At 46.3% G+C, this 21,765-nt stretch overlaps 1 protein-coding gene across 7 annotated transcripts in view; it reads left to right on the top strand.

Moving 5' to 3' along the window:
* Positions 1 to 21,765, top strand: part of MAGI3 (membrane associated guanylate kinase, WW and PDZ domain containing 3) — a 2,362,625-nt gene that overhangs the window by 1,791,367 nt on the left and 549,493 nt on the right. For all 7 annotated transcript variants that reach the window (XM_085653126.1, XM_085653134.1, XM_085653154.1 and 4 more), the window contains one exon: positions 12,407 to 12,438. In XM_085653126.1, the coding sequence (XP_085509252.1) occupies positions 12,407 to 12,438 (32 nt within the window). The remainder of the gene's footprint in view (positions 1 to 12,406; positions 12,439 to 21,765) is intronic.

Raw genomic sequence — 21,765 nt, 5'->3', positions numbered from 1 at the left:
GGTTTATAGACGGTACATAATCGCACATTAAAGTGTCAGTTGTTAAAGAGTTTCTCTTATTTCCTTTTCCTCTTTTAACTCTAAATTCTGACACAAATCATTTTTGCTTCCATAAGATTAAACTCGCACATTTTCCCGGACGAGGTCAAATAAAAAATACATGAATCTTTTGTGTGTTGCTTTAGAAGATTGGGTTCTTGACCCCGGCAGTATGAGAAAGATCTGGAAGGCGTTCAGTCAATACTGTCCTTCCTGGGACACCGGTGTGACAAAGGAAGGTGTCAGCACCTCCTCGAGCTCTCATTCCTCAGGCCTCCCCTTGGTGATGACGGCGCCGGCCGTGACTGAGAGGCTGTCAGGGGTAATCGGTGGAGTGGCTCTGTGTGAGAGCAGTTAATGCGCGCGCCGGACAGTTACGTATTGCACTGCAGGCGGCTCTCTAGTAAAGAGCGGGAAGGCAGTCTGTGGTATTCACTGGTTACGTAGCGGATATTCCCTGGAAAGTGCTTAGTGGGGCTCGTTAGGACGTCTATAGTAGTAGAAAGCTTTATTCGAGTTATAAACTCATAAAAGCACAACATGCATATTATAAAAACATCACACTTAATCAGGGCATTTCATTCAATACATTAAAACAGTTGCGCAAGCTTAATCATTGTAAAACAAAACATTATACAAATAAAACATAATCAAGAAACATTAGGAGAAACAGAAAGGGCTCTCCGTCTAATGGACCAAGCCCACCCCAGGTACTTTGCTATTCCCATAACAATAGGCTCCTCAGAAGTAGTGCAAATAATTCTCTGTGCCTCAGCCGCACTGGATGTCCCAAGGTTCTTGCAGATAGGGGTTAACCAGACCCTTCTTGGGGAGGCATAAGCCTTACAAGCAAATAGGAAGTGTCCCACACTTTCCTTAATTGCGCCGCATACTGGGCAGCACTGGGTGTTCAAACTCTTCCACCTGCCTGTTAGATCTCTCAACGGGAGGGAACCAGATCTTAATTGGAAAAACAACTTTCTGTCCATAGGAACAGTTATACTGTCCCAGTAATTTTCTAAAGCAGGACACATTTTACTTTCCAAAAAGCGACCTCCCATTGAGTCAGATTTAACCCTTCTCCAAAGCCTCTCATCTATCCATTCCCAATATAGTGCTTTAAGTATATTTTTGCTTGGGAACACTTCCCCCGACGGATTGTCCCAAAGGTTGGAAAGACCTAGTTCGCCTAGCAATAACCTTAGGTTTTTTAGCCATGATATTTTATGGAATGTATCACTCTTGATTATTGCCAGGAAGCCTTCCCCATAATGCCTAATTTCAGGGGTGGACCAAAGTCGCCTCCAGTATAAGATGGGACGCAGTCTGGCTCGGTCGGTTACCGATCTTCTTCCCAGGTCAAGACTAAGGGGGATTAATGGTGTACTCTGGGGCAATCCCGTAATGCCCCTAAGAAACCAGTTCTCAGCTATCTGTAATGAGGTTAAGTTGTCAAAGCCAAACAGCTCCGCCCCATATAAGGCCGATCCTATTGCCTTAGCATCGTATACAGCGAGGACAGGTTTTATGGGTTTTGTTTTGGATCTATTGTGCTCCACCCGTAAGGCCCCCGATATTTGCTGATGTTTCAGGACCGCCTTTTCTATGTGGTGGGACCAACCATAATTACTTGCGATTTGTACCCCTAAGTAGGTGAACTCCCTTACGACCTCAAGCCCGATATTATTCAAGTGTATCCTAGGGCGAGGCTTCTGTCCTTGGGAGAAAGCCATCAGCTTGGTCTTGCCTATGTTTACTTCCAGGCCATGCTCCTGGCAAAAGTCATCAAAAACATTCAGGGCCCGTTGCAATCCAGCTGGGGTTTTGGATATTATCAAAGTGTCGTCAGCGAACATCAGGATCGGAACCCTGATGCCCGCCAACGAAGGCGCATCCACACTAGCGTCCTGCATCCTGCTGACTATCCCATTGATATATAATGTGAAGAGCAAGGGCGCCATTGCACAACCTTGGCGCACCCCACGCTCCACAGGGAAGTCAGTAGAGGATTGGCCATTTGACCCCCACTGTACTTTGGCAAAATTGCATTCGTGCAACCTCATAACCAAAGTAAGCAATTCTGCGGGAATGCCTATCTTACTTAACACTGCCCAGAGCTTACCCCTTGGGACTAGGTCGAAGGCAGCCCGCAGGTCGACAAAAGCGACATACAGGCTGCCCCCACCAAGAAGAACCGTCCCCCACCGTAGCATAGTGAAGCGAAACACCTGGTCGATGGTACTGGTAGCCCTTCGAAAGCCTGCCTGAAAAGGGGAAAGAGAATCATTTTCGTCCACCCAGTCCATAAGTTTGTTTACCACCATCTTCCCAATTACTTTTTGGACGGTGGCAATCAAACTTATGGGCCTGTAGTTAGCTGGAAGGGATCGATCTCCTTTTTTGTGGACGGGTATAATGATGGCTCCCCTCCACTGTTCCGGGACTTGCGCACCCTTTGCAATTGCGTTCCCCAATAGGAGCACATATCTGCCCCACCTATCTTTATCATTTTTAAAAACGTCCGAGGGTATCCCGTCTAATCCCGGGGCCCTACCCCCTTGAACGGAGCTAATTACAAATTCAACTTCCTTGGAGGAAAACAGATCATCCTTAGGAAATACAGCCAAGATTACATCCCCACCACCCCACTCCTTTGTTTCAGCATATTGCGGCCTAAAGTAATTCACCCAATCGGATTCAGCAACATTATTATCCGGTTTGTTTGGGGTACCGCCTCTGCCCCACTTTACTATCTTCCAGAAAAGCCTGGAATCCTTTGCTCCAGAAGCCTCCTTCAGTTCCTCCCAATGCTTCTCATCCCAGTCTTTTTTGGCCAAGAAAATGCTAGTATTGTATTGCTTCCTGGCAGTTTTGATTGCTACACTGTCCCTGCTTCTAATGGCATTACCCAGTGTTAATCTGGCTGCCCTGCACTGTTTGTTAAACCACCCTGCTGGTTTAGAGGAAGCTGTGCGATTACCCTTACATGTTCTCATAAAGTATGGTTTTAGGGTGGCGAAAAGATTGTTATGGATTTCAGTGATCGCCCTAGATCCTGGCAGTGTTGCACTAGCTAATTCCATGGAAACAATTGCTTTGTCCACTTCAGACCCAATAAAATCCATGGAGGCTGCATTCGCCAATACCGAGGGCCATTTCAATCTACGCATATTATTCGCCATGTCTGGGAGCAACCCATTACTAGCATGTAGATAAGGCTGAGTGTGCTTCCACCAAGTATGGGTCACACAGAGGGGGTTGTGATCACTTTCTATCCTGCCCTTAACTTCCATGTCACAAACCCCCTGCCAAAGATTAAGACTACAAATAACGTAGTCTATCCTGCTTCTATTATGACCATTATCATATGTGCACATACCTTCCTTATCTCCCTTTGTTCTACCATTGAGGGCACGCATCCCATATTCTAAACACATAGCATTTAAGGAAAGAATATCTTTTGACCAACGTTTGACAGGGGCAAGATTCAGGGAGGGAACACCCCATAGATTGTCCTCTTCCTGTCCTAATGGGTTTTCGGTACTGTCTAGAGGCTCAAAAGTCCTATTTAAATCCCCAGCTATTACTATTCTGTTTCCAAGGGACTTTGATTGCAGAAAATTAAATAGAGCCTCTAAAGTGGGGGAACTCCCGTTATTACAACCTCTGGCATAGACATTATATAAATCTATCACACCCCACTCTACTGAGGAAATTCGTAGCATTTGAATATCTCTGCAGCCCAAGTCCCACATTTTCACAGTAAGTCCGAAACTCTGTCTAATCCAAACTGTGAGGCCTCCTTTGGGTCTACCCCTAGGACCTCGACATGCCGGGATTGAAAAATTTAGATAGCCTTGGAGGTAAATAGGATCACAGGCCCAAGTCTCCTGGAAGAAACACAGTTCAAACCCGTTAATAAAGTCGGCCCACGATTGTAACATCAACTTACTCCCCAATCCTGCAACGTTCCAAGATACAAAGCTTTCCATAGCAGGGCTATCACTACCCATTATATCAGAAATGGGCAATCCCATGGGACTCAATTGTCCATCATCCTCATCTCCCAAATTGTGAGCATTGTCCACAGTATTCTGTTCCATTAACACCTCACCACTCATGTTTTGCATTAAATCCCCGGTAATTTCCTCTACAGATGCAACATTTTCATCGCCTTCTATTACCTTCAACACAGCATCAGTAGTCATTTCCGGGGTTTCGGGGACCCAAATTGGCTTCTGGTGTGGAAGGCATCCCCTTATGTTAAGCTTTGGTCAATATCCCCAGTTCAAACATTCAGTGCCTTCCAGACTATTATAATTTGAACCAATATTTTGGGGTTGCCATTGCAGTAGGGTAGAGGGTGAGGGAGCAATCATTACCAACGGAGGATTGGTGGAACTATTTAGATTCATGGGCCCTTTTAGTAAGCATGTTTGTCTTGGGTAGAAAAAAGAAAGATCCACGATACCAATTCCACCACTACTTATACCCCAGCCCTGCCTTGTAATCCAACCAGCCACCCTGGGGTCTTGAAAATTGATGATAATACAGTCACCCCCCAAGTTTTTACTGGTGTACCCAATCCAGTCGATCCTCCTTACCCCTATTATCAACCCGTCCAGCCCCCCCGGGAGTGGTCTATTTTCCTTCAACCAGTGCATTACTTTATTTTTGAGCATCTGGAAGTTTTCTCCTTGACCGACTAAAAGAGGTGGAACATTAGTGAGAACCGCCACGAAAGGGTGGGAATCCGGAGTAAGATTCACAGGAGGAATATTTCGGGGTTGTTTCTCCAAATAAGTCGGTGGTGGTCTATTAACCGGGGCACTAGGACAAGGGTTAGGGATATTTGATTTTTGCTGAGGGTTTGAGGATAAAGCTTTAGTTGTCCTGGGGCCATTAAGGCCCTCTGCTCCAATATTTATGTTGGGATTGGAAATACTTGGCATTGGCCGATGGTTACTTGCAACAGTGTTGCTGTTTTGTAGGCCCGTCTTGTTCTTGTCCTTTACCATAGGGTGTTGGACCTTAGATGCTTTTTCCCTTGCACTAGTGCTCGGACAGACCTGCTCTGGTGAAATAAGCGGTTGACTTGGTCCCTTTGCCTGGGTCTTACTTATAGTGCAGCCTGCTTGGGGGAGTGTTACAACAACAGGCAGATTTTGTGCTTTTTCTGAAACTTCCTCAGCCCTACTAGACTCAGTTATCTTGGGCTGTAATTTAATTAGTGACTTAGTATGGAAAAAATTATCCAAGGTGGCCTGCTCAAAGTGGTCTAATCGATCCATTAGCTTATTTACTTTGGCCTCAATGGGTGTCAGAAGCAACCTTAGTAATTTCTCCAGCTCAGGTATCAATGAGTCTATTGGAGGAATGTTCGCAGCCAACCCGTTCCCCTGGGGATCACTAAATAGTGGATTAGAACTCTCTATAACTACATTGTCCCCCTCATTTAGTAAGTCGCCACTTCCACTGACCCCACTGTGTGCCTTTTGTGTAAATAAAGGGTTTTTTACCACTTTTCTTACCTTGTTAGGGGGTTTGGAAGGATGGAGTTTCCTTGGGGCAGTAATCCTTTTCCTTTTTACACATGGTTTTAGGCCTGACATACTAGTTTTAATTATGGTTTTCACTGTAGATGAATGAACAATGGGGTCTAAAGGTAAAGATGTGGACAGAGTGGCATTGTCCAATCTTTGTAGTGGGCCGTCCTCAATCTCCAAAGTAGAGGGAGAAGTGTTTTGTATTTCAATCACCCCAGGCAAAGTTATAGAGGACAGAGGGGTTACCAATGCCGGATAGGCTTGCGGCAACCTTTTTTCCATAGAGCTTTTAAGAAGCTCAATGGACAGCCTACGGTCTGCACGTTTCTCCGCCAGTGAGATCTCTTTGTCTATATCTTGATTGGAACGATTGGAAAAGAATTTGTCCAAGGGGCCTAGAATGGTCGTACCACCCTCAGAATGGGGAGGTGGTAAGCTGGTAGTATTTAACATGTGAGACATTATTGGTAGGTTTTACGAGTACATAAACACAGTGGGGCACACAATATAATGGATCAATGGAGTCCCGAGAACAACGAATTACAAGAAACAGATCTCGAGTCCTACTCGTCAGTGGGGTGGCCCAGCCCGGCCTCCTTTGGCCCCTGACGGCCACAGACGGTCCCGCCCTTGTCCCGGGCTTCTCCCGGCGCCCTCCCGCGCGCTCCCGCGCAGCGGAAGAGCAGAGCCCGTAATATATGCACGAATAGGTGAGAAGGGGGGAGGGGTCGGGGAGAGCGGCCCAGGTGTAGCAAGTCAGGCAGGCAGGCGGGCGCTCCTGGGATATGTAGTCCCAGTGCAGCGCGCGCGCTCACTCGCAGCCCCTATCAATATCCTTCCCTCAGCATCCCCCTGTAAACAATGGCAGGCAGCACTCCAAGCGCAGCGGGACCCGCGGAGCGGGTTCCGCAAGAAGTGGGTTGATGGCTGATGGCAAACTCCAAGCTCCCAACTCCAACCAGGTCACAGCAAAAATGCAGAAAGGCGTCTATAGAAACAGGGGAAGACGCGCGTATAAAAAGCCTTTTTCAGTGAGTTAAGGATACTTATAAGAAATTCATATAAAAGGTTGGGGCAATCTGCATGTTAGGCTTCCGTCATGTACCCAAATTCTTAAGCTGTATGTTTGGCATCATCTAAATTGTGTGTGTTTTAATATGCCCAAGTCGCGTCGCCCTTATATTCTCGACATCGCGCAAGAGGGAAGTAAGAGCTCCGGAGCCAAACCCTAAAGGAGAATAAAAGACCAATAAAGAGGGCGCTGCGTGTGATATGCTCCAAATATTAAAGTCACTTCAACATGTAGCACTGAACACTTGAAGACTATATATCATTCTAAAAAAGAATGACTTTAGATGGTGTATACAAATGTAATGCCACTATATGCTAATATTGAATCCACACAAAATTATTCATGTGACACAAACCTGTGCTGAACTACTCCAAGTGTGCCCGAATTGTATTCTGTAGGAATGGACTGGACGCAGCAGGTAGGTATGAGTAAAGTGTTGGAGCAAGCAGGTACAATCCATCTCCCTTGGTTGCTCCCCAATGAGTTAGTGGAAGGAATATACTGGAACAAGAGCTGCACGTAGAACCAAAGACCTCCTCCAGTGATTCTAATTCAACTTGTCGCCAATTATAGGAATGGACTGTACGCAGCAGGTAGGTATGACTAAAGTACTTTATTGGAGGAAGCACGTACAATCCATCTCCATTAGTCGCTGGTTCCAACAGTCACCCAACACCTTTCTCGAACCCCTGTATTCCTGAGCTGAGATCCCGTGAACTTTCCAAGTGGCCTCTGCCAGGTGTATGCCAGGTAGGCACACCTCTGACAGTGGTTTAAAAACATTCAGATGGAGTGTTACACTTCTCTTTGTTGGGCTGTACGTGGCAGGGAGAATAGTTAAAGATGGCTGTTCGTAATCTTGGATGAGGTATGCTGAGAATTTAAGTGTCCGAATGACAGGTCCTGTTGATTGAACTTGGAGAACTGTTCAAGGTTTCACTGAACATCTGGACCTGAATAAGCAGAGGCCTTTCCTCAGATCCCCACTGAGGATATATTCAACAACTTAGCCCAAAGCATCTCTTCCGGGTCCCGTTTGGACCCCCTTCCACATGCGATCTGGAAAGAGTTTTGATTTAGACCACGCCCCTACTCGGATAGGCCACGCGCCTTCAAGACATTAACCACGCCCCTTTTAGAGCACCCCCAGTTTTTTTTTCCCACTTAAAGCACTGCCTCTCTGCCCCATAGCCTCCGGCAACCCTCGGCTGAGTCTCCTCTCGCATTGGGAGATACACAGTGGTTGCTGGTTTGGCGCCCTGTGCCGGCAAATCCATATGTGGCTGCCCCTCCCCCGGCCGGCGTAAAGGCAAGCCACTGGGTCGTTCTCGGCCTCCGCATAGGCCCGTGATGCTCTAACCGCACCTTCCGATGCCATCGCACACCGCCGGTGCAAGCTGTGCCAAGGTGAAGGGAGTTCGCAGTACGTCGTCCGCACCCAGGTGTCTGCAGGTTCTCCCCTCCAGGCAAGTTCAATCTTTTGCTGGAAGGCCGGCGTCTGCGGCCTCCTGCCGCGCTGCGCCCAGGCCCGCCGCCCCTTCCCCTGACCAGCCTCTATGGACGTCCTTTTCCAGCATCGCTTCGGCCCCACGCACGAGCTGCTCCTTGCAAATTGTGCCGAGCTGGGATGGGGTTCGGAGTACATCACCCGTGTGTCTGCACAGACTCGCATCCAGGCCGGTTCGTTCTTCGACTAGAAGGCCGGCGTCTTGGTCTCCTGCAGGGCCGCTCGCAGGCCTGCCACTTCTTCCTCCGACGGCCTCTAGGTTCGTTCTTTTCCAGCTCCGCTTCGGCCCCAGGTGGGAGCCGCTCCGGGGACCCTTGATTCTTCGAGTCGGGTGGATGATAGGCGGATTATGGTGATAGCAGGAGGGCCAACTTAGAGCGCCTCTGTTATGCGGCCATCTTGGCAAGTGCCAAGCCACACTTGTGAAAAAAATATTTAATAGTTTTAAAAGATTTGAAATGTTGCCTTTTCGCTTGTTTGCTAAAGTTAAACAGCCCCTGCTATAAACTAAACCAGCAGTCCAAGCACACTCCTGATAACAACAGGCCTAAATATATAACTTGTATTAAAGCATCACAAATACAACTCAAGATGGAAGAGATGGGAAACTGTTTCCCTGACATGGCAAAGACACACACGGAGGAGGGACCCTAAAGTAAGAAGCCAGTATTCTGAACTGGATACTGCTTCAGGATATATAACTTCAAAAGGCAAGGACATATCTCGAATGTGAGCAATGCCTTCTACAGACAGTTGGTGAGGTGCAGCCTTACTTTAAGGCAGATGGATGAAGGCGTGAAGTGTCAGCACTCTCTTCCATGCAACGAAGGCTATAATCCCCATTTGTTTGGGTATGGACAAAGAGAAGCACATTTGGCACGTTAGTGTTTGCCCACAAAAGAGGATTGTTTTCACCTTCTCCTTTCATCACCAATTTCATCTTTAGGGTTCCATCCACTATAGCACACCTGCAGCCTGTTGGTGACCTGCAGAGGACCACAGAGCAGCGGAAGAGTTCACGAGGATAGAGAGACAAATGTCCGTTATTAAATATCCCGTTGCCAGTTGTATAAGACAGGCAAGCATACAGAGATGAAGGCTGTCCCAGTTGCACACTTTGCACAAGTATAACAGTCTGATCTCTTACTCCACATTCCTTCTCTGCAAACTCCTTTAACAGCATTAACATCCCCTTCCTTAGAATAGATATTTACCACAGAATCTAAATCAAGCCTTTCCTTAACTTTTCTGTATTCGCTTGGAACTCATACATTTTCTTTTCTCATACAATAAAGTTGAAATCCAAGCAGTCAAATACCACACTTTTCAGCTATCTTAATGCTGTGCCTAGTTCCTTCAATTGGAAGAATTTTTTTTATTCATGCTTTTCTCTTTTGCTTAGCTTTTATAGCATGTATCTAACCTATAGGGATGTCAGAGCTTTTGAAAGTGATGAAAATAATCGAACATAACCCCTGGCTCAATGGACAACAGAAAAACGGTCAGTGTGCAATACACAATTGACAAATATGCATAGGAACTGGGAAGAAGCTGCATAGCTGATCCTTTGTGGTCATGCAGAGAGGCAGAATCGATGTGACAAAGAACTTTTTTTTAATTAAAACTTCTGGCAGTTAAAGATTATGAAATGGAACGCTTAAATTATAATGAATTAACACAATATTTATAAACTGAATAATTCAAATGAAGACATTACAGAAAAAAACCAAAAGGAGGGCAGGGGTGTGATCAACTAAAAAGGAACTTAACTATAAAAACATTTAGTTGTAAAGAAATGAGAGAAGGAGGAATCAAATGCATTGGAGCTGGCCAGAGAAAGGCAGCAAGTTTGAATAAATATTTCATGTAGGATTAGGAAGTTCATTTTAAGAACAAGAACGTTGACTACAGGTAGATTTTCCTGTTAAGAAATGGCTAATAACCAGAAAGTATTTCTTTAATTATATTTTGTTTGGAAAAAGCATATTCACTATCAGTTCTGTGCTTTGTGCAGCTCCCCTTGCGCAAGCATTGTTTTTTTTAATTGTCTTTATTGAATTTTTAGGTACAGAAAAAAATTATACTTAACATTGCTTGCACAAGCATTGTTAGAACAATTTAGAAAACCCTTTCCCACATAAGGACATTTTCTGAAAAATAATCAAAATAAAAAAGATGTAATATTTTATAGTTAGTTATTAATGTTGTTAGTATTGTCCAAAAGAGAACCCAATAATACATTTGAAAAAAATGTGAGGTATGTAATTTAAAAAAATATAATTTCCTATACACTTTGTTAGTGTCCATAAATTAAAAACTTTAACGCAAGAAATTAGCATATGATATTTGTCAACATTGTTTTCATGAAATGACTAACATAAATCATCGGCACCTGTAGCACTTGTTTAGGTTTTTAATGATACAACTAGTAATACAGTTAAAATAATGCTTGGGTGATTGCGACAGCCTTGGAACATTTCTTTGTATTGGCTCAAAGAAAGGTTTAGTTTGGATTGGAGTGAGGGAGGAGTTTTGTATCTTTGGGTATCTTTGCAGCAGTTCTCAAGAACTATTATGCAAGAGTTCTTTGTTTTCTGTAATGCAGAAGTTCTAGTAGGAGAGAGTCAGATTTCGTAAAGGACTGTCTTCTAGGTCAACTAGACTGCTTTTGTGGCAAGCGTTACAGGGAGCCTGAGCATATGGCTTTGCGACTGAAGAAGGCATTTTGAAACTAATCTGCGCTACTATAGGAAAGCCAATTAAGAATGATGATGCTATGTTCAAAATGTTTTTCTCCTTGCATTGTGAAATCAAATCAAAAAGTCTAGAGAACATCACAAATAGTTAAGGTTGGGTTTGGTAAAGCCTGACCTGATATCAGGGGAAAAAAATAATCTATCGTCCGGAAATTCAAAATAATTACCAGTGGAAAATTTTTAATTTCTACGTGTTTCCTCGTTCATTAGTCAAGGGCATTGCCATTGTAGTTCCATGGCACCCTATCATACCACTACCGTTTCTAATTCAGAAGAACAGCACGCAAGCCAATGTGTTTTTGATCCTATTGGAGGAGGGTGTGTTGTGATCAATTTCCAGGCACTAGTGGTCAATGTTGTGCTCAGTCAATCTTTGATTGTGTTATATTTCTGGAATTTGCAGGGCATACAACGGTCATTGATAGGGCCTCTACAATGTTGTTCGCCAGGTGGTGCCTCTCTGGGCTCACACAGACCAGGGAAATAATGCATGGCTGCCAGGGCATTGGGCCCTGCCCATAGCAGTGTACACTGTGTTGCTGTGGATACCGCATGCAAATGTACTGCATGGGAAAGTTTGTTGCTGAGAACGGAGGACAAACATGCATCCCTAGACTAAATCGGTTGTTCCAAGAGTCCTGGGTTGGCATATGACCCTTGTAACAGTATATGTGGTGTCATTGTGTCCTGTAGTGAGTCCTCTGCTATTGCATGCATAGATAGGAGTGCAGTGGTTTGGTTTGTGAGATTAGAGTTAAATCAAGCTGTTGTTCCATGGATGAGTAGCTATGCTGCTGCTTTTGTGAGAGCGTCCCAAGTCAGAAATGTCTGTTGTCATGAATAGTGGACCCTGAGATTTTACTCTAAGCTAATGCTTGATATCATTTTGCACAAGTCACATTAGTGATTCAATGTTTTGCAGCTGCCTCTTTTGGGACGACTTGAATGAATATGGTTGAGTGCATAACCTGATATTGTTTTGTTGATATTGCTGAATTATAATTGTTTTGAGTAACTCAGCCCAGCCTCCCAAGCTTTTGTAAGGCTTGGCCATGGTAGCATGAAGAGTTCAGCAAACTCGCAGAATTGTGAGACTGACTAGTCTTATGAAACATTACATGGCAATGGACTATTTAAAGGTAGATCGTTTGATTGTCACTAGTATTGGTGTAAATGTTCGCTCTGCACTGTCCATTTTCATACCACTTCTTGTTAAACGTGATTAACTTCTCAAGTTGCTTCTTTACCTCGTGGGGTTTTGTGGCAGTGCATTTTTTTTCACCTCCATAATTTAGAAACAGATGTAAAGATATTACACCAGTTGCTATGGCATCAAGGATTCGACTTATCACATGATGTCAGTTCTCACTTGTGTTATCCAGAGCAATTTGGTGTTAAGGCTGAATATTTGTACTCTGTGAAGTGCTTCTTAATCGGCAGTCCTTGTGCGCTGAACTGTAAAATATTTTCCTTTCATTTCCTGCAGGTCCACCTTCACCAACTAAAGCTACAAAAGTGGTAAGTGCTTGCATGGTTCAAATGTTAATAGTTCAATCAATCAATCAATCCTAGCATTTATAAAGCTCACTACATACCCGTGAGGGTCTCAAGGCGCTAGGGGGGGGACGCTGCTACTGTTCGAAGAGCCAGGTCTTGAGGAGTCTCCTGAAGGTTAGGAGGTCTCCGGTCTGCCGCAGTCGGATGGGGAGGGTTGTTGAGGTACGCTGGTCCGGTGTTGTGGAGTGCCTTGTGTGCGTGGGTGAGGAGTTTGAAGGTTATCCACTTGTTGATGGGTGCCAGTGCAGGTCTCTCAGGTGGGGTGTTATGTGGCTGCGGCGAGGGATGTCGAGGATCAGGCGTGCAGAGGCGTTCTGGATGCGTTGGAGCCGTTTCAGGAGTTTGGCCGGGGCTCCTGCATAGAGTGCGTTGCTGTAGTCCAGTCTACTGCTGACGAGGGCCTGGGTGACCGTCCTTCTAGTTTTGGAGGGGATCCACTTGAAGATCCTGCAAAGCATGCGGAGGGTGTTGAAGCAGGAGGAGGAGACGGCGTTGACCTGCTTTGTCATAGAGAGTGTGGAGTTGAGGATGACTCCTAGGTTGCGTGCATGGTCGGTGGGTGTAGGGGGTGCTCCTAGTGCAGTCGGCCACCAAGAGTCGTCCCAGGCCGAGGGTGTGGATCTGAGGATGAGGACCTCCGTCTTGTCTGAGTTCAGCTTAAGTCGGCTGTTTCTCATCCAGTCGGCGACGGCCTTCATTCCTTCGTGGAGGTTGGTTTTGGCGGTGTGGGGGTCTTTGGTGAGGAAGAGGATCAGATGGGTGTTGTCGGCGTAGGAGATGATGTTGAGGTCCTGCCGTCGTGCGACGTGGTCGAGCGGTGCCATGTAGACGGTGAACAACGTTAGGCTGAGGGATGAGCCTTGGGGTACGCCGCAGATGATCTCGGTGGCTTCGGAGCGGAAGGGGGGAGGCGGGTGATCTGTGTTCTGCCGGAGAGGAAGGAGGTGGTTCAGTCTAGGACCTTCTCTTGGATTCCGGCGTCGTGGAGGTGTGTTCGTAGTGTGCGGTGGCAGACCGTGACGAAGGCGGCTGACAGGTCCAGGAGAATGAGGGCCGCGGTTTCTCCGTTGTCAAACAGGGTCCTGATGTCGTCGGTGGCGGCGATGAGGGCACTTTTGGTGCTGTGGTTGCTGCGGAACCTGGACTGGGACGGGTCCAGGATACTGTTCTCCTCGAGGAAGCTGGTCAGTTGTTTGTTGACGGCCTTTTCGATGACCTTCGCCGGGAACGGGAGATGGGTCGGAAGTTCTTGAGGTCCTTGGGGTCCGGCTTGGGTTTCTTGAGTAAGGCGTTGATCTCTGTGTGCTTCTCCGGGAAGGTCGCTGTCTCGAAGGAGATGTTGATGGTTTTCCAGAGATGGGGTGCGATGGTGCTGCTGGCTTTGTTGAAGATGTGGTGTGAGCAGGGGTCTTCCGGGGATCCGCAGTGGATGGTGTTCATGATCTTGATGGTGTCGTCGTCGTTGGTCCAGGCGGTTGGTGGTCGTGGGAGTGGGGGGCTCAGCGGTTGCCGGGGTGGTGACAGCGTCGAAGCTGTTGTGGATGTCTGCAATCTTGCGATTGAAGAAGGTGGCCAGCGAGTCGCACAGGTCTTGTGACGGTGGGATGTCATTGGTGTTGGAGCTGGGGTTGGAGAGTTCCTTCACAATGTTGAAGAGCTCTTTACTGTTGTGTGCGTTGTTGTCTATGCGGTCTTTGAAGGAGGTCCTTTTGGCGGATCTGATGAGGTGGTGGTGTCTGTGGATGGCGTTCTTGTGGGCTGTGTATCTATCCAGTGTTCGTTCATGGATCCAGTTTTTCGGGAGTTTTCGGCAGGTTCGCTTGGAGGCCTGGAGGTCTTCGGTGAACCAGCTGGCTCTCTTGCTGGTGTTGGAGGGCTTCTTGAGTGGGGCGAGGGTGTTGGTGCAGTCGTCGATCCATTGTCTGAGGCTGCGGCGTCGGGGTTGGTCGGGTCTGCGGGTGGGCTCTGGCGGTGGTTAGCTGGTCCTCGGTGACATTGCTCCAGCGAGGCATCTGCTGGGTGTGGTGGTGTGTGGTGGGTTTCCGGAAGGTGAAGTGGATGCAGCGGTGGTCGGTCCAGTGGAGTTCGGTGGTGTGGTTGAAGACGTGTGAGCTTGCTGAGAAGATGGGGTCAAGCGTGTGGCTGGCGGAGTGGGTGGGTGTTTTGACGAGTTGTGAGTCCGAGGTTGTCGATCAGGGTGGTAGAGTTGGAGTCGTTGTTGTTCTCGAGGTGGAAGTTCAGGTCCCCGAGGAGGATGTAGTCCGTGGAGGCGAGGGCGTGTGTGCTGATGAAGTCGGCGATAGTCGCTGAACTGCGGTCGGGGTCCGGGGGGTCTGTAGACGAGGGTACCTCTGAGGGTTGTGTTGGGGTTGTTGTGGATCTGGAAGTGCAGGTGTTCGGCGGTGCTGAGGGTGTCGTCGGTGTCTGTCGAGATTTTGAGAGTGTTTCTGTGGACGATGGCAATTCCTCCTCCTACTCTGTTGGTGCGGTACTTGCGGGTGATCTTGTAGCCTTCCAGGATGGCTATGGCGATGTCGGGTGCCGAGGAGGGGTTCAGCCAGGTCTCAGTCAGGAAGGTGTGATTGTCTTGCCCTACAATCTGTGTTTCAAATGTTAATAGATGACAATGTTTTATCCTGCAATCTGTGGTTCAAACGTTAATAGTTGTGAATGTCTTGTCCTACAATCTATGGTTAAAAAAATAATGGTTGTAAATGTCTTTGCCATACAATCTGTGGTTCAAACGCTAGTAGATGTGAATGCCTTGTCCTACAATCGGTGGCGCAGACGTTAATAGATGTGAATGTCTTGTCCTGCAATATGTAGTTCAAACGTTAATAGATGCGAATGTCTTGTCCTACAATTTATGGTTCAAATGTTAATAGTTGTAAAAGTGTTGTCCTGCGATCTGTGGTTCAACCATTAATAGATGTGAATGTCTTATCCTAGAGTCTGTGGTTCAGACGTTAATACTTGTGATTGTCATGCCCACAGTCTGTGGTTCAAATATTAATGGATGTGAATGTCTTGTCCTACAGTATGTTGGTCAAACATTAATAGTTGTGAATGTCTTGTCCACCAATCTGTGGTGAATATATCGCAGTCACATGGTTTGTGGCATCTTTTACGGCAGATTCTTTTGCAGATTAGCCATTCGTTCTTTGTTAGATGTGTAGAAGAGATAATAAAGGTATGCACAATGTTTTTCATAAATCAGATATAGAGTATATTAGCAGAAGTCCTGAATGTAATTTTTCTATTTATTATATATGTTTCGTGAGAGAGGGGTCATTGCTCATGAAACGAAAACCAGAAGTGTCATAATGCCCCTCTCTTCCGTCAACTCTGCATGTATGGTTTACTGGGTCGGACTGACCTTTGGGGTAGTTGGGCAGTACCTGAAGAGCTGGCCTGGCACGCCAGTGTGTGGCTGTGTTTTTTGGGAGATTTGTATACCTGTTTTGTACCTTGGTAGGTCGTCTCTTACTGTCGATTTCCCAAATATTACCACCTACAGTGCCTGTTGCTAGCATAAAAGCATGCAGTCTCCCATTCCTTACAAAACATCGTACAAAATGTCTTTAAAAGTATAAAAATGCCCTATTTGTAAACATAGGACACTTTTTCTTAGCCATTTGATACGCTAATGCAGCCCATTTTGGTTTTGGTGCCTCGGCCTATTTTCTGTCCCAGTGTGACCCTGATGGTTTATGCAATGTGTTTGTGTTGAATGGATCGAAAATGGTATGTAACCAAGATCAAAGCGCAAAATGTGTTAGTCACTTTTATAAAATTCGTGTTTCACAAGTAGCTGTGAAATATTTTCCACATTTTACGGTTTCAAATGTTTTTTATACCATTCCATCTAGTGCAATAAAAGCACCCAAACATACATGTGTATATATGGTGAGTGTAATACCCCAAAGGCAAGTCTGTGAGCGTCCTTCTATGCCTGGAATGCCCCCAATGCCAGAACTCCTGGCTCTTCCACCCCACAAAGCCAAATCTCCGAAGACCTTCCTGCCCTAGACCCCACGGGGACGCAATAACAATCTCTGCTGCCGCACATCCCCACAGAAGACCAAAGGATCATTCTCCTGCGGACACTGACTCTATGCCTTCAGCACTGAAACAATCGACGACAGAAGCAACAATGCCAATGCGGCCGCACCTGCTATATCAACTGAGACCCCTGCGACGACACTCCAGTGCATCCTACTCAACACACGCTCTCTCGGGCAACACACCACAATCTCCTCCCTCACCCCTGATGTAATCTTCCTCACAGGAACCTAACTCCACTCTTCATCCACACCGAACATCACCACCGCCATCCCCGAAGGTTACAAGACAGCACACCCGGACCAAACCAGCATGCACGAAGGCGGAATCGCCATCATCTACAGGGACACCATCCGCTGCACAACATGCCCGACTACTCAACACTGGTAATGGAACACCTCAACTTCCAGCTCCACAAAGATGGGAAAAGCACCATCAGAGGTACCCTTGCCTACAGACAACCAGGACCACGGCCCAGCTTCTGCAAATCCATCCTGGAAATCATCGCCCCGCAAGCAATCGACTCTGAGCACTAGATCTTATTAGGGGACCTCCACTTCGACTTTGACGGCCCCAGCAACGCAAACTCCACCGACCTCCTGGAAAGCATGAGCAACATCGTACTCAAGCAGCTGGTCACTGACCCCACCCACATAGCAGATCACATACTTGATCACATGTTCACCTCCAGCGACATAGTCTGATACATCCACACTGCACCACTCACCTGGTCTGACCACCACAGTGTACACTTCACCATCGCAGGACCCAACTACACCGGCCCCTCAGATCAACACAGACTAGAAAAAGATATCATAAGACCAATGGAACGACTCAGTCCACTCCCACCTCCCACACATGACCCCAAACAAGCAGCAAAGAACTTCACCCAGTGGATCACAGAATGTGCCGATGCCATCGCCCCTACCAAGTCAACCAAGGTCAAAAAGTAAGGCAAAAGAGCAAGCTGGTTCACTGAGGAACTACACTCCACTAAATGCAACTACTGACAACTCGAAAGGAAGTGGCGCACCAGCAGGAGCCCGAAGACTGCGCCACCTACAGGGCTGCGCTCAACCAGTACCACCACCTCCTGAAAGAAACCAAGAAGAATGATCCAGTAGACGCTAGCTTGAACTACAGCAAAGAACTCTTCGCCATTGTGAATGAGTTCACCAATCCTGCAGCCGTCAAAAACGACATCACTCCCTCCCTGGAACTGTGCGACAACCTTGCCCATATATTCCACGACAAGATTGCGGACATCTACAAAAACTTTGAACGCCATCCCTCCACCACAGACCGCATCAACCAGCTCACACCCATGAACACAAGTGCCAAACACCCACTGGCATCTCCTCACCACGCAAGACCCTATCCCCATCATGAACTCTGGGGCACCCACAGACTCATGCCCTCAGCACATCTTCAACCTCAGAAGCAAAACAATTGGCAAGGAGCTCAGAGTTCCTGAACACCTCCATCACACTGCCTCGTTCCCTGAGGGTGGGAAACCCTCTGAAGTGAGGCCCCTCCTGCAAAAAACATTCACTGATTCCGCCGAGTTGAAGAACTACCGGCCCATCTCACTGCTCCCTCACCCAGAAAAAGTCCTCAAGAAAGTGATCAACCAGCAACTCCCCAAACACCTAGAAGACCACAACCTCCTGGACTGCTTCCAATCGGTATTTCAAACTAACCGCAGCACCTTGACAGGCCTGATCACCGCTGCTGGCGACATTAGAGCTCTCCTGGACCACGGGGAAACAGCAGCCCTCATCTTCCTGGACCTGTCCACCGCATTTGACTCAGTCTCCCACCACATTCTGGACAACAGACTCCACCGCATTGGGGGGATTCACCATTGAACCCAAGAAGATCGTCTGCGGAGTCTCCCAAGGATCGTCCCTCAGCCAGACTCTCTTCTACGCCTACATGAGCCCCCTGGTCGACACCGTCAGATCATCCGGGCTCAACATCATCTCCTACGCCAATGACATTCAGCTCATCCTCTCTCTCACCATGAGTCATTCTGTCCTCCCCGTGGAACGACTCCTGGTGAACCCCCTCCGGCTCACACAGACCACGCCTTCAACCTCCGCATCATTCTGGATAACAAGCTATCCATGAAGAAAAGTCAGCCTAGTCTCTTCCGCCTACTTCCACATCTTTTGCATGCTCCGCAAGATCTTCAGGTGGCTCCCAGTAAACACCAGAAGGACCATCATGCAGGCCCTCATCACTAGCAGATTGGACTACGGCAACGCGCTTTATGTATGAATCACCATTCTCCTCCTGAAGAGACCTCAAACAATACAGAACTCAGTAGCAAGACTCGTACTCGACCTCCCTAGAAGGACCCGCATCACACTCCATCTCAAGAAACTACACTGACTCCCGATCCAGATAGTTCAAGATGCTGATCCACGCCTACAAGGCCCTGCACAACGGAGGATCAGCATACATAAACAATGACCTAACCTTCCACCAACTGTCCAAACACTTCCGCTCAGCCTCCCCCTCCTTCTCCACCTGCCAGCCAAGGCTTGGGACAACCTCCCCCTGCACCTCAGGACCGCACCGTCACTCGAACAATTCAGAAGAGACCTAAAGACCTGGTTGTTTGAATAAACTACCTCCACGCAGCAGCGAACAGCTCAAGCGACTCGAGACCCTCGCGGGTGATTTGCCACACTATAAAAATGACAGATTGATTGATTACTTACCACTGTACAGAGTGGAGAGTAAGTCACGGATTTTGCCATGACATTTTTTCAAGTATTTCTGTTTTTGAAGGAATATTATCTGTGTAACCCAAAGAAGCTAGTTTCTGTTAAAGAGGCCTTCGGCTAGCTTTTTTTCTCATATCAATTTTTCTATGCTTTAGGAATGTGTGATTGTACATTTATTAGTACAGTTCCTCTAATTAAAAAGTGTTATTGGGCCACATTTTATATGTTTGATATCAGGATGCAAAATTGTTAAATTTGTTGACCTATTTTGCATAAAGGGATCTGGTGACCACACAAGCAAATAAGCAACAAGACCAAAGGCTAAGTGATTTGTAAATGTCACCAGAATGGCAATCCGGGGAACATATCACCAATTATGTATTTTTTATATTGCATGTTTATTTGGTGAAGTTAGCTTGAAAAAGCTGATTTCTCAATAATAGACTCTGATTAGAATTAGAACACCTTGTTTACCTTTCATGAATAAAATGATTATAAAATATTGGTAAGGCCAAGTAGTTTTATGCAATACGATGGCTGCAGCATTTACCTCGTATTGATGCATTCATCACGTTGCCACTTAATGTGTACAAAGAAAAATTCTAGCTGAATATGCAATATAATTTTCCCTTTTTCCCACATATTTTAAATACCCATGCTGCATAATGTGTTGCTCACTGCTGTATAATCCTAGTAGCTCTGACAATGGTAAAGTTCTGTAAAGTGGCTTGTGGGAGGTCTGTAATTAGGACGAAGAAGCCTGTATTTCATATATACTGTCAATAACAACAATATGGCAAATTCCCATGGGATTATCCAAGTTATATAATGTGTTTTTGTTTGTTTCTTTCTTTCTTTGATCTTTATTTCGACTTCATAGTCATAAAAGAAATACAATGCAAATACAAACATAATATTACATAATAAAAAACATCTTTAGTTAAAAATGGATACATCATTTACAGAAGTATTTGCCGCATATAAAAACTTCATATAATACAATCACAGTTTCTATTCATCAGAAAAGTTCTTCTGATGTTCCATACAGCCGCTAGATACTTACTGACAGCAAATACAGTAAGAGGGGATAAATCAGATTTCAACAATCGGTAGGCATCCAAATGGTGCCTAAAACCCCAATTTCTGCAAATGGGAGTAATCCACTTTTTTCTAGATTTCGCATAAGATGGACAGAAAAACATTAAATGAGTGTCATTCTCCAGCTCGTTGGTGCAAGCTGGACAGTTTTTTAAAGTAAGTGGGTGCCATTTACTGGTAAGGGCTCTAATTGGCAATGCATTGTGTCTCCATTGGAGGAATAGTTTTCTGAGACCAATGGGGTTAATATCATCCAATACTGTCTCCAGCTTATAGTAATCCTTCGTTGTTAAGAAGGTGTTGGACATTGGCCCCAGTGTATCACTTGCCAAGGAAGCAGTCAAATTGCGGTCATAATATAATGCAACCAAATCTTTACGGGATATAGTACTACAGGCCTCTTGCGGATTTGTACACAGGGTCGATAGACCCAACCCCGATAATTCGTCCTTTATGTACTTGAGCCATGGCATAGTACGTAAGGCTGAATGTTGGTATAGTTCTGAAAATTCGGACCGGTAACTCCCAAGTTCAGGGGTTATCCAAAGTCGCCTCCAGAAAGTTAGGGGCTTCACACCTAATTCCTCCTTTATTGATCTCAATCCCATGTCAAGCCTAAGGGGGAGAAGTGGTGTGCTCGATGGCAGAGCGGCCAAGTTCCGTAGGAACTTATTTTCCGTGGCGACAATTTCAGGAGCACATTTGTTGCCCCACAGTTCGCCACCATATATTACAGCCCCACGTGTCTGCATTTTATAAATTTCAAGTGGCGGACCAATGGGATGTGTCATGGATTCCTTCCACAGATTCAGGATGCCCCCCACCTTTTGAGTTGGCTTTAAATTTGATTTTGTCTGATGGGACCATGTCATCTTTTCATTCAGGGTCAGTCCCAAGTACTCAAAAGTATGGACTCTCTCCAGACTAATACCATTAATAATCGGGTTGGGACGAGAGGACCTAGGGGGGTTGAAGATCATGAATTTTGTCTTAGCTGTGTTGATCTCTAGCCCCCTGTCGGCACAAAAAGAGGCAAAGCCATCCAAGACTCGTTGGACCCCCGTGGAAGTCTTAGCAAGAAGCAAGGTATCATCAGCAAACATGATAGCTGAAATGCCTATACCAGCGAGTCGTGGGGCGTCTCTATTTGGTACATCGTTCAGGTGGGAAATGAGGCCATTTACATAGAGGCAAAACAGGGTTGGTGCCAGGACGCAGCCCTGCCTTACCCCTCTTTCAACAGAAAAGCTAGAGGATAAACCACCTTCTCTTCCACATCTGACCCTTGCAAAATTATTGGTGTGGAGACGCACTAGAATCTGCAGAAGAGGGGCAGGGAGGCCTAATTCCTGCAGCACAGTCCAAAGTTTTGTACGTGGGACCAAGTCGAAGGCCG

Source organism: Triturus cristatus, chromosome 1_1 (assembly GCF_964204655.1).
Source record: "Triturus cristatus chromosome 1_1, aTriCri1.1, whole genome shotgun sequence".
Taxonomy (NCBI): Eukaryota; Metazoa; Chordata; class Amphibia; order Caudata; family Salamandridae; genus Triturus; species Triturus cristatus.
This window is presented reverse-complemented; position numbering and strand designations above follow the sequence as displayed.